Genomic DNA, 14727 nt, shown 5'->3' with positions numbered 1-14727 from the left:
GTACGGATGCATCAGGTCCCATGCAGTAACCTAGGCCTGACTTTATCCGCCTAGGGGGTGATCGAAGAGCCTTGGGGTCCCAGGCCTGGCATATGTGTCGGTGTGCTCCCTCCTGGATGGCGCTGCCGACACAAGGCTGGCTGGTCAGGGGTCGCGTGTGAGGCCCGTTGGGTCCCGGCCTCTAGGTCCGATACTGCCGTAGGTGTTGTTGAAAAGACAGAGCACGATATGACCATCCCTTGGGTGTCGCTGCACCGGGCATCCCGTCGCTGCTCCCAGGTTCCCACTACCGAGTCTCCCCGGGAGGCCTTGGAGGTTGCCAGGCTCCTTTTGCAGGGACACAAAGGCTTGTGAGAGCCCATCCGCAGGGTCCGGTGCTCATTGCGGATGACTTGGGGGCAGTGCGAGATCTATTGCTCCCGTCCTTAGAGGAGATTGTGGTAGTCTTAAGGGACAAAGATGTGCCTGGAGAATAGAAGGATGTCCAGAGGAAGCATTGGAGGAGGAAGAGGACGAGGAGGAGTAGGAGGATGAGGAGGAGTTGGAGGAAGAGGATTGGGAGGAGTTAGAGCTGGAAGAGAAGGGTGAATGATTGGGTGCAGGAGAGGGAACAAGTGGAGGAGGAGGATGTCCAGGATGAGGAGGAGCACGAGCCAAAGGAGCAGGAGCAGCTGGGGGAGGATGTTGAGGAGGACGAGAGCAGAGGGAAGAGGGTGGGGAGAAAAGATAGAGCCAGGGCTCCAGAGCATGAGTAGAAGTGTAGGAGCAGAAGGAGGAAGAGCCCGAGGAGGAAGAGGTGGAGGGAGAGGAGGAGCAGGAGGAGTTGGAGGAAGAGGATTGGGTGGGGTTAGAAGAAGAGGAGGAGGAGAAGGAGCAGTGAATGACTGGGTGCAGGAGAAGGACAAATGGAAGAGGATGATGTCCAGCACCAGGAAGAGGCGGATTACGGGCCAGAGGAGCAGGAGCAGCTGGAGGACGGAGTCGACTAGGACGAGAGCAGAGGGAAGAAGAGGTGAAAGGTCAGAGGTAGGGCAGGAAGGGCGGTAGCAGGAGAGGACCTGGAGAAGGAGGAAGAGTCCTAGGAGGAAGAGTTGGAGGAGGAGGAAGAGGTGAAGGACGAGGAGGATCAGATGGAGGAAGAGGACTGGGAGGAGTTGCAGGAGGAGGAAGACGAGTGAATGATCGGGTGCAGGCGAGGGAAGAAGTGGAGGAGGAGGAAGTCCAGGACGAGCAAGAGGAGGAGCACGAGTCGAAGAGCAGTAGTAGCTGGGGAGGAAATTGAGGAGGACGTGAGCAGAGGGAAGAAGAGGAGGAGGAGGAAAGGTAGAGCCAGGGCTGGAAGAGCAGTAGCTGCAGAGGGGGAGCAGAAGGATGAAGAGGCCCGAGGCTAAGACTTCCAGTACTGTGTTGAATAACAGTGGAGGCGGTGGACATTCCTGTCTCGTTCGTGACTTGAGCTGAGAGCTTTTGCTCCTTGAGATGATATTCACGTTGGGTCGTTCATACATGGCTTTATGATCTCGATGTGTGCTCCTTCTATCCCTACTTTCTTGAGGGGTTTTACCAGGAAAGGATGCTGTATTTTGTCCATCACTCTGTCTGCATCGATTGAGAGGATCCTGTGGTTCTCGTCCTTTCTTTTATTGATGTGAGGAATCCCGTTGATTGTTTTGCAGATGTTGAACCAGCCCTGCGTCCCAGGTACAAATCCCACTGGGTCGTGGTGAATAACATTTTCATGTATTGTTGGATCCGAGGGTCTAATATCTTGTTGAGGAGTTTTGCATCCATGTGCATCAGGGAAATTGGCCTATAGTTCTCCTTTTCAGTGGGGTCTCTTTCCGGTTTTGGAATCAAGGTAACGCTGGCTTCATAGAAAGAGCTTGGAAGTTTTCCTTCCATTTCTATTGTGAGAACAGCTTCAAGAGAATAAGTGTTAACTCTTCCTTAAATGTTTGCTGGCACTCCCCTGGAAAGCCATCTGGCCCTGCAGTCTTCTTCCTTCGGCAGGTTTTGGATTACTAATTTGATTTCTTTACTGGTGATGGGTCTGTTCAAATTTTCCTTTTCTTCCTCTTTCAGCTTTGGTAGTGTATATGTTTCTAGGAATTTGTCCATTTCTTCCAGATTGCCCATTGTATTGGCAAATAATTGCTCCTCATATTCTCTTCTTATTGTTTGCCTTTCTGCTGTGTTGGTTGTGATGTCTCCTCTTTCATTCTTGCGTTTCTTTATTTGGGCCCTTTCCTTTTTCTTTTTCATCAAACTGATGACTGGCTTATCAATTTTGTTAATTCCTTCAAAGAAGCAGCTTCTGGGCTCATTGATCTGTTCTCCTATTTTGGTTTGTTTCTTTGTTTGTTTGTTTGTTTGAGGTTGTTTTTGTTTTTGTTTTGTTTGATTTTTGGTTTCAATAGCATTAATTTCCGTTAATCATTGTTATTTTCTGTCTCCTGAATGTTTTGGGTTTCGTATGGTGTTCTTTTTACAGCCTCTTAAGGCGTAAGGTGAGGTTGTGTCTCTGAGATCTTTCTTTCTTCTTTAGGAAGACCTGACTTGCTAGATAGGTCCTCTTATAACCGACCCTGGTGCGTCCCAGAGGTTTTGGGTTGTGGTGTTATCACTGACTTCCATATACATTTTCATTGACTTCCGTATACTTTTTATATTCTCTTTCAACCCTTGCTTAGCCCATTCAATCTTTAGTAGGATGTTCTTCAGTCTCCCAGTATTTGTTACCTTTCCAAATTGTTTCTTGTAGTTGATTTCGAGTCTCTTAGTGTTGTGGTCTGAAAATATGCACGGTGTGACCTCGATCTCTTTGAACTTCCTTAGGGATGACTGTTTTCCCCAGCATATGATCTATAGAGGAGAATATTCCATGAGCACCGGAGAAGAATGTATATTCTGCTGCTTTATTATGAAATGTTCTGAACATATCTGTGAAGCCCATCTTGTCCAGTGTGTCATTCAAAGCCCCCGTTTGCTTGTTGATTTTTCCTTTACATGATCTGTCTATTGCAGTGAGTGAGTGCATAGAAGTCTCCTCCTATGATGGCATTACTAAGAATGAGGTTCCTTATGTTTGCGTTTAATTGGTTTGTATATTTGGTTGCTCTCAAATACGCCACATAAATGTATCCATTTGCTAGGTCTTCTTGGTGGATAGACCCCTGAATTATGACATCATGCCCTTGTGTATCACTTGACACAGTCTTAAATTAAAGTCTAGATTGTCTGATAGAAGTATGGCTACTTTGGCTTTGTTTTGTTGACGGGTAGCATGACAGATGATTCTCCATCCCCTTCTTTTCACTCTGAAGTTGTTTTCACATCTAAAGTGGGTCTCTGGTAAACAGCATATCGATGGAACTTGTTTTCTCATCCATTCTGTTCCCCTATGTTTTTTGATTGGAGCATTCAGTCCACTGACGTTTAAAGTAGTACTGAAAGACACGATTTTATGGCCATTATCTTGTTTGAAGAGTTGGAGGAAAACATATCTATATATCTTTATATCTATATCTACGTCTCCATCTCCATCTATATGTGTATGTGTATGTGTATGTGTATGTATATGTATATGTATATGTATATGTATATGTATATGTATATGTATATGTATTGTATTAACTGTATCTATATATCTATATCTATATCGATATGTATATGTCTATATACATCTATATATATAATTCTATATCTATTTGTATATATAAATATAATTATAAAGATAGATAGATAGATAGATAGATAGATAGATAGATAGATATCAATTTCCCTCTGAGTGTCCCCCCTTAAAATTGCGTGCAGGTGTGATTTAGCGGTCACAAACTCCTTTAAATTTTGTGTATCTGGGAACCTTTTTCCTCTGTTTCTATTTTGAATGACAGCCTTGCTGGATAAAGAATTCTTCACTGTGGATGTTTCTAATTCAGCACTTTGAACGTATCCTACCACTCCTTTCAGGCCTGCCAAGTTTCTCTGGATAGGTCTGCTGCAAACCTGATCTGTCTTCTCTTGTAGTTTAGGGACTTGTTTCCCTTGCTGCCTTCATGATTCTCTTTGCCTGAGTACTTTGTGAGTTTGAATATGATATGCCTTGCTGAGGGTCAGTTTTTGTTGAATCTGATGGGGTCCTCGGTGCTTCCCGGATTTTGATGGTGTGTCTTTCCCCAGGTTAGCAACATTTCCCACTATGATTTGCTCACATAACCTTTCTACCCCTTTTTCTCTCTCTTCCTCTTCGGGACCCCTATGATTCTGATGTTGTTTTTCGTTCTGCATGAGTCACTGATTTCTCCAATTCTTCAATCGTGCTCTTTTCCTTAATCTCCCTCGATTTTGCTGCTTCCATAGTCTCCTTAAGTTGGTCCTCTGAATCGCTGATTCTCTGTTCTGTCTCATCCATCCTTGACACCGCTGCATCCATCCGTCATTGCAGCTCAGTTATATCATTTTTAATTTCATTCTGGCCAGTTTTTACTGCATTTTGTCTCTGCACAAAGGGACTCTAATCTACATTGGACTGCAGCTAGTATTCTCATAATCGTGCTTCTAAATGCTGCTTCAGACATCTTGCTTGTGTCTGTGTTGGTTGAATCCCTGGCTCTCGTTTCTTCAGGCTCTTTCTTTCTGGGTGAATTCCTTCCCTTTGTCATTTTGAATGGAGAAAAGGAACTCATGAGGTAGAAAATTCAATGAAATATTCAAATTATAAAATGTTAAAAGTAAAAACTTAAAAACACACATGTGAATAATGGAATGAATGATGCTAGATTCTAGGCATGTTTCACGTGGGTGTTGAAAGTGGTTTTGACACAGGAGAGAAAAAAACGTGGGAGTGGAGAAAAATTTAGAAAATACTAATAAAAAATATTAAAAAGGGAAATGTTGTGAGAATTTGAAAAATCAATACACTGAAGTAGACTAAAAGGAGAAGATGGGAGTAAAATAGAATCTGTGAATATAGACACAAAAGGAAAGAATAATGTAGAAGAGTATTAAAGAAAGTTAGTAAAATTTCCACCTGCCCAGTCTCCTTCGCCTCTCCGCGCACAAAAGCACCTCCCTTCCCATGCCTCCTCGCTCTCCAAGTTCACTTCTGCATGCCACGTACCTGCTGAATTCGGTGGTTCAGGATATGCAGATTGCTGTGCTAATCCTCCAGTCAGTTTCCTGGGTGGGTAGGATGGTTTAGTGTTGGTCTGGCTGTATCTCATGCACGCGAGACACTTAAGAAGCTTCCATGCTGTCTGCCATCCGGGCTCCTCCCCAAAGAGGTGAGATCTGTAGCACCAGTTCTCCGATATGAGACATCCCACAGGAAAGTTGCGGTCGGTGACAAAGCGGAAAAGGGCATGTACCAAACAGGGAGGTCACCCTGGAGGGGGAGGCAGAGAACCTGCTCCAGACCTGGGAGGGGAGGCAGGGGCTCAAATGCTGGAGCCACGCCCACTGCCCTCCAGCTGATTGTTCCTGAACAGCAGCCAACTGTCTGGGTCTGGCCTGGAGCGCCTTCACCCCAAGGACCCATGGTCAAAAAGTTCACTGCCTCTGCCTCTGCCTCTCCCCCACCTCCACCGCAGCCACAGCCACAGCCACAGCCACAGCCACAGCCACTTCAGTGTCCGAAGGGCCACAGGGCCGTGGGCGTGCTTCCCAAATGCTGGTGGGCTCCAGAAGGAGGCGGCAGGCATTTAAAAACCTTGGGCCTTGACACTCCACCTGCTGGGCCTAGTCTGGAGCCTCATGCCTCAAGTTCCCACTCCTTCTGCCCTATGGCCCTAGCCTGAGGATGGGCTAGGGCCCCAAAGCAAGGGAGTCCTGTTCCGGAAAACGCTGAGATTCCTGACAATACCGGGCCTCCATTCTGCTGGAAGAGGGCGTTCGAGAGTCCAGGAATCGTGGCAACACCCCTGTCTCAGTCCCAGACAATTTCACTCGTTCATACGCACTCACACGCACACGCACGGGCACGGGCACACACACACACTCCCCCTCTGTGGCTGTCTCTAGTGGTGACTTACTCTCCTTCTTCGGCCTCCTTCCATGTCCCTCTGGCCTCTGTCTGTCTCTGAGTCCCTGTGATCATTTTCTTGAGGGAACGCTTCCTCCCTCCCGCACCTCCATCTCTCTTTCTCTGTCTCTGTGCTGTCCTTGCACAGTATCAGTGCATCTGGGTTTCCGTGAGCTGTGCGTGTCCATAGGGACGTAGTAGGCTGCTGATGGCACAGGGCTGCAGGGGAACACACAAAGGAACGCACAAGTACCAGGGGTCAGAGCACATCCAGACCTCCTAAGCCGTGACTGCCTCCAGGCAGCCCACACAAGCTGGGTATACATGTGAACTGAGAAAGGTCAGTCCCTTGGCCCTTGCCCTGTAGGTTGCAGCCAGCTGGGAGGTACTGAAACCCAAGGGACTGCCCAGTGTTGAGAGGGTCTGAAGAAAGGGCAGGAGCCGAGGAGGCAGGGAACCTAGTCGTAGCTGGTGTTTCTCCACATGCCATGTTCCGGTGCCATTGGTACTGGAAGGTTGGTATCAGTTGTGGCTCTCTTTCCTTGGCATCTCAATGCAAGCTTCCGTGACCCAATGGAGGTCCTGAATCTGCCCTAGTTTTCAGCCAGGTTGGGCCCCAGGACAAATGCACGTGCTGTGTGAGGGGGGAAAGCAAGTGTGAGTCGTGAGGAGGAGCTAGCCTCGTGAGTGGGATGTGGCAGAGGGCATGAGTGAGTGCACAGGTCCACTAGAGTGTGTCTGTGAATGTATTGTGGCTGGCGCCTGTGAGTACTTTTGCCTGAGACCTAGCGTTTGTGCTGGCAGCGTGCACGTGTCTGTGTCCACGTGCCGCGTGGCCGTGCATCTTTGTGCCCGAGTGAGTGTGTGTAGGCCGTTGGCAAGCGAAGGAAAGAGACTGGGGGCTTTCCTGACTTGGTGAGTAAGGGGGGGCTCCAGTGCCAAAGTGCAGCGAGTGCAATCCCTTCGCGCCTGGGATCGACACGGAGCTAGCTGATCACCTTTCATGACGGGAGGAAAGCCCGGACTTTGCCTGGGTCCGCTCGTCCTGTGTTGCCTTGGCCAGGGGCAAGTTGGGGTTGGGCCACCCATGGCGCAGTGGAGGAGGACCAAAGTTCCCTGCAAGGAAGTGGGCGTTAGTGGAGGGAGGCAGCAGAGAGCATGAGTAAGTCTGGCCCTGCTCCTGGAGCGGCCTAGGGGATCATCGCAAGGCCTTGTGGTCCCAGCCAGGGTATGTGTCTGGGTGAACATCCTCCTGGATGACCCTGCAGAGACAGGCCTGGCTGGTCTAGAGTCCCTTGCGAAGTTGGGGCCCGGCCCCTGGACCCCAATACTGTGGTAGGTGTTGTTCAAACTGAAAGGCATTGCCTGCTTGTCCCAGACAGTCCCTGCACCTGGGACCCAGATTTGTTCCCACGTTCCTGCCACGGGGTCTCCCGGCGATGCGTGGGAGTTTGACAGGCCCCATTTCTCTGGAGGGAGTGAGTTGCATAGGTCAGGTGCACCAGGGTCTGGGCCTGCTTTCCTGTCTTGCCCACCCGCTACGTCCTCTGCTGAGGGCAGCTTGAGGGCTCACCACTGGACCTGTTCCTCTCCCTTTCTGGGTAAGAGTTTGCCTCTCTGTCGGTCACACTGGCCACCCCCTCTCAGCCCCCTGCCACCTGTTCAGCCTCCCCCCATCCACCTGCGTTTCTATGCATTGCTGTCACCTGAAGCGGTGGTGTGCTGCCTCATATATCACAGCCACCCTGGAGCATTGCTGTACCCCGTTCGTATCCTGACATAGCCCAGCGAGTCTGGAGGAACCTCTTCTGTGTCACGGAAGCAACATGTTGGCCAGAGGGCCCGGCACACGAATTTGGAAATCCTAGAATCCCCCGCCTGCCTGGCAGCCTCCTGGTCCCATAAAGAGGTAGGGGAACACTGCATTCCACCAAAGGGAAAAGGCAATGCATGAGTGTGGTGCCTGGCCAGGCAATGCATCTCGAGCCTCCAATCCTGCAGTGGCTCTGTGTGGTGTGTGTGTGTGTAGCTTATGCTGTCTGACATAGACCGGCAGGGAGTCCACATCACCACTGCCCTGACAGGGAGGGAGACCACATCATCGCCCTCACTGCACACCATCTGCAGCTTATTGCTTCCCCAAAGTGGTCATGTGGCTTCATGTAGACCCTGGGGCGTGTCCCTCACTTGGGTCCCAACACTGCATCCCCCAACCCCCCGATACCTCTCGGAGACCCTTGAAATCATGCTGCCTGTGGCACAGGGGGACAGTGTTTTGAGCCAGCGCCCACGCTCATGGCAGCCTGCCGCCTAAGTGAGTGGTAAAGGAAATGGGACCAGGATGAACAGACATACGGCCAACGAAGGCCTGGGGAGGGTCCCTGTGAGAAGATGGCCAAGCATTGTGGGAGGAAGGGGACCGCTGTCTGTGGGACAGACACAAGCTCCAGGAATCCCAGGGCCCACGGTCACGGGTCTTTCCTGTGCACTGCCACACACGGGAGCAATGGGCAGCCCGTCATGAGAGGGGGGGTGTGTGCTTGCCAGTGTGTCACTTTCCAGGCAACGGGGACAAACGGCAAGAGCGGCGCGCATGATACGCAGCCTCCCCTAGTGTGGCGTCCTCTCCACGTCACACACCTCTGGTCACCGACCTTCCCTAGCCGGTGCACTGCTAGACTGCTGTCATGACATACATGTCTTCTGGGAGCAAGGATGGACGTAGAGAGTATGCAAAGGAGGCTGAGCAGATGGAAAACCGGGGTGCACAGACAGCAGGCGCACAGCTGACATGCGTCTCCCGGACAGCCAAGGTGATCCGCTGAGTGGATTTGTCGGACTAGGGGCACAATGAACAAAGGTGGCGGTGTAAATGGGCAAAGCGGGGAGGTCCCCCTTTACCCGTGTGTGTAGATAGCCGCGTGCCCAGCGCAGCGTGGAATGCAAAGGTCGCTTTCGCATGGCCAGAAGCCAAACAGGGCACCCAGAGCGCACAGAGGGCCGGCTGCAAGCCCCCCGGAGGAGTTGCACTGCACGGGGCCCAGAGCCTTCCTGCCTATGCAACAGACGCGCCCCAGTTTCCGGGTGACCTAGGGGCGGGACCGCCGAAGCCACGCACGCCACCGTCCCTATGATTGGTCCTGAAGGCAGTGAAGCGGCCTGGGCGTGGCTTGGAGCTCCCTCAGCCTCAAAGCCGCAGGCGCACACCTCTCCCCACAAAGGCCTCCGAGGCAGCATCGGCATAGCGATAGCCACCGCCGAGGCATCCTGGGTACAGCACCATGCGCATGCGCATGCGCATGCGCATGCGTCCCCTCGACCTTTGGGCTCTGGGAGGAAGGGGGAGCGAGTTGCCAGCCATTGCCCTCAGGGCTCCGCTCACTGGGTCTGGGGAGGGGGGCCGTGCTTTCACCTCCCGCTTCGTCGTCGGTAGGAGCCACAGTTGGTGTCTCGGGCCGGGGCCGCATGTTGCGCGACTCGTGTTTCCGAAACACTGGGGATGCCCGGAGGCCCCATGCCGCCTTCGACCGGGAACGGGGCGGTCGAGAGACGAGGGCCCGTGGGGACACTGGGTCTCCGGCAGGGCCGGAGGTGCCGCAGGCCGAAGGCTTGCAGGCCACAAGCGAACAGCCTGTGCAGGAAGGCCAGGCCCGACCCGAGAGGCAGGTGGGCGGCCCCAGCGAGATATCGGTGCCGCTGGTGCATGACATAGTGGCGGTGGAGGCGCTGTGGGGCCTGGCGGAGGAGGAGGTTGAGGTGGCGGCCGCGGAAGAGGACGCGCCTGGGGAAGAGGGGCATGAGCAGAGGAAGAAGGGGGAGGAGGACGAGGAGCAGGAGCCGGGGAAGGAGAAGGTCCAAGTTCACGAGGAGGAGGACCTGAAGGGCGAGGGGGAGCAGCAGGACCAGAAGAGCAGAAGGAGGAGGAGGAGGAGGAAGAGGGGGAGAGGCAGCAGGAGTAAAAGATTAGAAGGAGGAGGAGCAGCAGAAGCCCAAGCAGAAGGAGGAAGAGCGGAAGGAGGAGGAGTTGGCGGAAATGAAAGGGGAGGAGCAGGAGCAGCAGGGTATACAAGCGGGCGCGGCGGCGGCGCCGGCAGCGGCGGCGGCCACGGCGCCGGCCGCGGCGGTGGCGGTGGAGGCATTGGCGGCGGCAGTGGCAGGGGAAGGGGACCAGGAGGAGGAGCAGGAGGAGGAAGGGAAGGCGTGCGAGCCATTAAAGGGAGAGCAGAATTGCAAACGGAGGAGGAAGAGGAGCAGGAGAAGGAAGCGCTGGAGGAGCAGCAGCAGGGCGAGGAGGAGGTGGAGGGCAAGGAGGACAAGGAGGAGCGGGAGGAGGAGGAACAGAAGCCGAGTGAGCAGGAAGGCCGATGGGTGGAAGAAGCCCAGGAGCTGCAGGTGAAGCAGGATAAGAAGGAGCAGGTAGAGTCAGGCCTCCGTCCTTGCCCTTCCCCACTGGAGGCTCTGGAGGCTCTGGAGGCCCTTCAGATAGAGCTACAGCCGGTGAATAAACAAGCCAGCCGGGAGCACGCTCGACTCAAACTCAGGATGTGGCAGAGGCGGCAGCGACATCTGCAGCAGAGAGGTGCCCTTATCCAGGGCATCCGTGGTTTCTGGGCCAAGGCTGTATCCTTCCTGCTGCTGGTGGAGGGTCCAGAGGGGGCTGGGCTTGCGCAAGAGGAAGGAAAGGGAGGTGACATTTAGAGGAACCCAGGACAGGGACTGGAGCTACGCCACGCTCCAGTGGCCGGGAACGTGCAAACGTGATCCCATCCGGTGGTCCTGGCTCTGCAATGAGTGTGGGAGGAGGGCAGTGCCGGGGTGGGGGAGGCATGTGTGCTTTACGTCGCACCTGGCACGGAAACAGCGCTGGGAGAGTGGGGAGTGGCGGTGGAGGTCCAGGCCAGGTCGGGGAAATGACCGAGGGCTTCTTCCCACACAAAGCCGCGTGGGGGCACGTTTCTGGGTCCCGCTAAGCATCTTGCTGCGGGGAAGGCGATGTGAATGCCCACTGGTCGGCGCGAGACCGGATGTGTGCTGTCTGGCTGTGTGGAAGTAAGCGTCCTCAGTGTCCTCACGAGCACACAAAGCTAGGCGTGGTTGCGGGCGTCTGGGCATGCACAGCCTCCTGTGCGTGTCTAGCAGAGCCCTGCGCGATCCTGAGACCCCGTGGGCCTGGACGCAGCCTGCGGGGAGGGCTTGAGACCCTGGGGGAGGACGCCAGTCCCGGGGGGAGGACGCCTGGATGCTGTCCACACTGGTTCTCTGGTTCGAGCTCTCTCACGCCCAGCACCTGAAGGCTCTTTGACCTGCGGCAGTTTGTGAACCACCCTCAGATGTCAGCCCTGATTAGTAAGCCCGATGAAAGCATGCTTCGCCACATGACCAATTTGAAGGTCGGCCTGGGAGTGGGAGGTGGTGTGGGTGGCTGGCTGTGTGGGGAGGGGAGGTGGTGGGGAGAAGTGATGTGTTCCTTCCTCAGGGGAGGGCGGGTCTCCTGGAACAAGATTTCACATTTCTGCCCCACTGTACCACGGCAGGTGGAGGAACACAAGTTTCCCAGGGAATGCCGGAAGATCCTGCTGTTTTTTGGCAAGAACTCCTACTTCCAGAATGAAGTCGTTACGAAGGAGTATGTCCTAGGCCTTGATGGTAAGTGTCCACTGACTGCATGGGCGGCAGTGGGTGGAGGGTTGAATGTGATAAGTTCTCTGGCGCCTTCTCACATACGCGTCTTCCTGCAGGGTATAGGGCGTCTCATTCCAGTCCCATCCAGTGGTACCCAAGGTACAGACAGGAGGCCTACAGACGCAGGCATGACAACAGCAGCCTCAACTTCTTCAACTGGTTCTCTGACCACAGCTTTGCCGGCTCTAGCAGGATTGCTGAGGTGGGGCCCTGTAACAAGGAAGGGAGGTGATTTTCATGGGTTCCCCCACTGCGTGGGATAGCTACCTGAGGCCTGGCCTGTCTCCCCTACCAGATAATCATAGAGGATCTTTGGCCCAACCCCCTGCCGTATTTCAAGATGAAGGAGGCCCCAGGAGAGAGAACTGAGAGGGAAAGAGGTGAGCAGCCAAGGGTGTGGGCACGGAAATGTGTGTCGTGGGGTCCAGGGCACAATTCTCTTCTGCATGGAGGCACCGAGACTCACAGCGGCACAGGAGGTGACCCCAGGTCAAAAGGGCATCAGCCTGAGACAGGGAGTCTTAAGAAGTAACGTGTCCCAGAGGCTTTGCCCCTTTGGGGAGCCTGAAGGTGGGAAGGGGGCTAGACAAAAAGAATGAGCAAAGCGGGACAACCAAAGCTGGCTCATCACATAGCACGGTGACAACTGTCATTCCCGGACCATGAACCCCACCCTCAGGCCTCCTACCACCATCCCACATGTTGTCTGGCTTCTGGATCCCCTTGTCAGCTTTGGCACAGCTTATCACACCCTCCCATCCTACTTTCCGTTTGGAAACATTCAAGCAACCTTACTCAGGGCCAAGATAAGACTCTCACCTGTCCTGTGTGTGTGTGTGTGTGTGTGTGTGTGTGTGTGTGTGTGTCTGTCTGTCTGTGTGTACCCATATATCCCAGGGATATGCACGATCTTGAGAAGAGTATGAAGGAGCGTCGCACTACATCGACCCCAGTGGAAACCCTTCCGATGCTCACCGATGGTCCACAAGATTCTCCTGGCCATGAAATAAGGACAAGGGTGGTGGTGACACGTGGCGCAGGGCGGGGGTCCAATACATTGGAAGAAATATAGAATGGGAGATAAACAGCATGAAGTGTTTGTGTGTGTCTTCCTCTCAGGTTCGCTCTGGGGCGTGTCCATGTATACATGCGGCTGTCCAGAGGTGTAAGTGTTCTGTGCCTGCACATTGGAGTTCCAAGGAAGGGCGGGACGTAGGACATTGTCCGTAGGGATGGGTCACATATTGGGATTGCATGTGAGGTCAGTAAGATTGAAGCAATGGGGACTTGGGTGAGGGAGGCCAGGGCACAAACCTGAGAGAAAGGCCAGTGCCCAGGTTCATAGCTTTCCTGTGAAAATGAGGAAATTCAAGGAAACGGAGAGGCCAGCACAGGCCAGGGATGTCCAATATTCAGGGTTTGGGCATGTCCATGATGGTGCCCCCAGAATCCCGCATGGGGACACCCTCAGTCATGTTGACTGAACCGCCACACAGGGAGGAATTCCCAGGGTTGATTACCCTCTGGTTTTCAGACGTCTACCAATGCAGACTGTCTTGTGGACAAGGTCAGGATCTCAGGACCAGCCACACATATTTGAGGGATTGTGAGCAGGTTGTAAGATTGGTGTCCAGGGGAAGGAACCGAGGGACCAGAGGCAGAGTGGGTGGGTAAGACCGAAGAAGTTCTGCTTCAGGCAGAGTTGACAGGGACAACATACACACTGCAGAGAAAACAGCCCACTACAGTCTCACGCAACTCCAAAATCACAGCCAACTTTTCTGGTTCCACTTCCTGAAGCTGAGCCTCCCAAACACCGCTTCACTTGTGTGAACTTTGCTGTTTCTGAAAAGACCTCTGGTTACGAATGGGTGGCCCAGATTGCAAGCCAACAGAGGGGAGGGTCACGGGGAGGTGGGGCTCTTCAAGGGCACGAACACGCCAGCCTCTCCCGTGTGCCCTCTGCCCTCTCATCATCAGCCGTGATGAGTCGGGTGATGCTCTTCCTCTGTGTCCACAGGCTTAAGCCGTGTGTCCAACACGCCATGTGAGACTTGTGAGAAGACTCCCAAGTGCAAACACCAGCAGGCGCTCAGGGAGGTCGCCTCGTCCCAGGCAGCCTGTGTTCCTTTGCCTGAGTGCCAGGACAAAGGCTGCCTCAGCCACATAGGGAACGATGGACTTGTGAGGCCTTAGCATTCTGTGCAGAGGTCCCCGGCAGGCCTGGGGCTTAGAAAGGACTGGGACGAGCCTCACCTGCGAAGACGTGAGTGCTGGGATACTCCTTACACAGCAGATGGCTGCTTGCCAGAGATGTCTGTGCTAGGGATGGGGCAAAAGCTCCACCGTGCGAGCAGTGCAGTAGACAGAGTTCAGCCTTGTCCATCGCAGGCTCTTCTGTATCCCCATGTACCACGGCCCCCAGCACAGCGTGCCTGAGACTGACCTCCCGACACTAATATTCCTGTCTCCCAAGCTGCCCAAGCTCCCCAGGATCCCCACTGCACAGCTCTGCAGTACAAGAGCCTTCTCTGCAGTGGGTCTATTCCAGAGAAGGCGTGGGCAGTCCCAATGCATGGAGGCCTCTTGCCCCTATCATATGCAGACAACATGGTCAGCGGGGTGTCAGCACGCTGTGGAGTTGAGGATCTGTGCGACCAAGCCTTACCTCTTCCAGGGCAGAGGCTGTCGCACTCTCTAGAAGGGAAGGCAGGCCTTTCTCTCGCTGCTGTCTGCACGCTGGCTGGAGAGGCACGTCTTCTCAGCTGCTTGATGGGTAAATGTCAGGGTACCCTGGAAAAGCTCCCAGTGCTGACCCGAGTCTTTGGGTGTGAACATCCAAAGAAAGTATGGCCAGTGATTGTGCAGTGGGAATACGGCCTCAGTGGTCATGAGGCTGGGCCCTTTGGGGCATCTTTCTGCACAAGCAGGCCGTTACTTGATAGGTCTTGCCGAGCAGGAACACTTTACGGGACAGGTGAACACAGGGTCCCCCACATGTTAATATCTCCAGCCAATACCTCCTT

The 14727-nt window shown here is 53.7% G+C and overlaps 1 protein-coding gene across 1 annotated transcript; it reads left to right on the top strand.

Moving 5' to 3' along the window:
* The first annotated feature begins 9484 nt into the window (after nucleotides 1-9484).
* Nucleotides 9485-12870, top strand: LOC145715034 (uncharacterized). The gene is made up of 4 exons (XM_081794620.1): nucleotides 9485-9813; nucleotides 10114-10639; nucleotides 11332-11449; nucleotides 12821-12870. Exons 1-4 carry the CDS (start codon nucleotides 9485-9487, stop codon nucleotides 12868-12870), a joined length of 1023 nt encoding a protein of 340 aa, XP_081650746.1.
* Nucleotides 12871-14727: the final 1857 nt, after the last annotated feature.

This window comes from Panthera onca, chromosome Y (assembly GCF_046562875.1).
Source record: "Panthera onca isolate mPanOnc1 chromosome Y, mPanOnc1 haplotype 2, whole genome shotgun sequence".
NCBI classification, from domain to species: domain Eukaryota; kingdom Metazoa; phylum Chordata; class Mammalia; order Carnivora; family Felidae; genus Panthera; species Panthera onca.
This window is presented reverse-complemented; position numbering and strand designations above follow the sequence as displayed.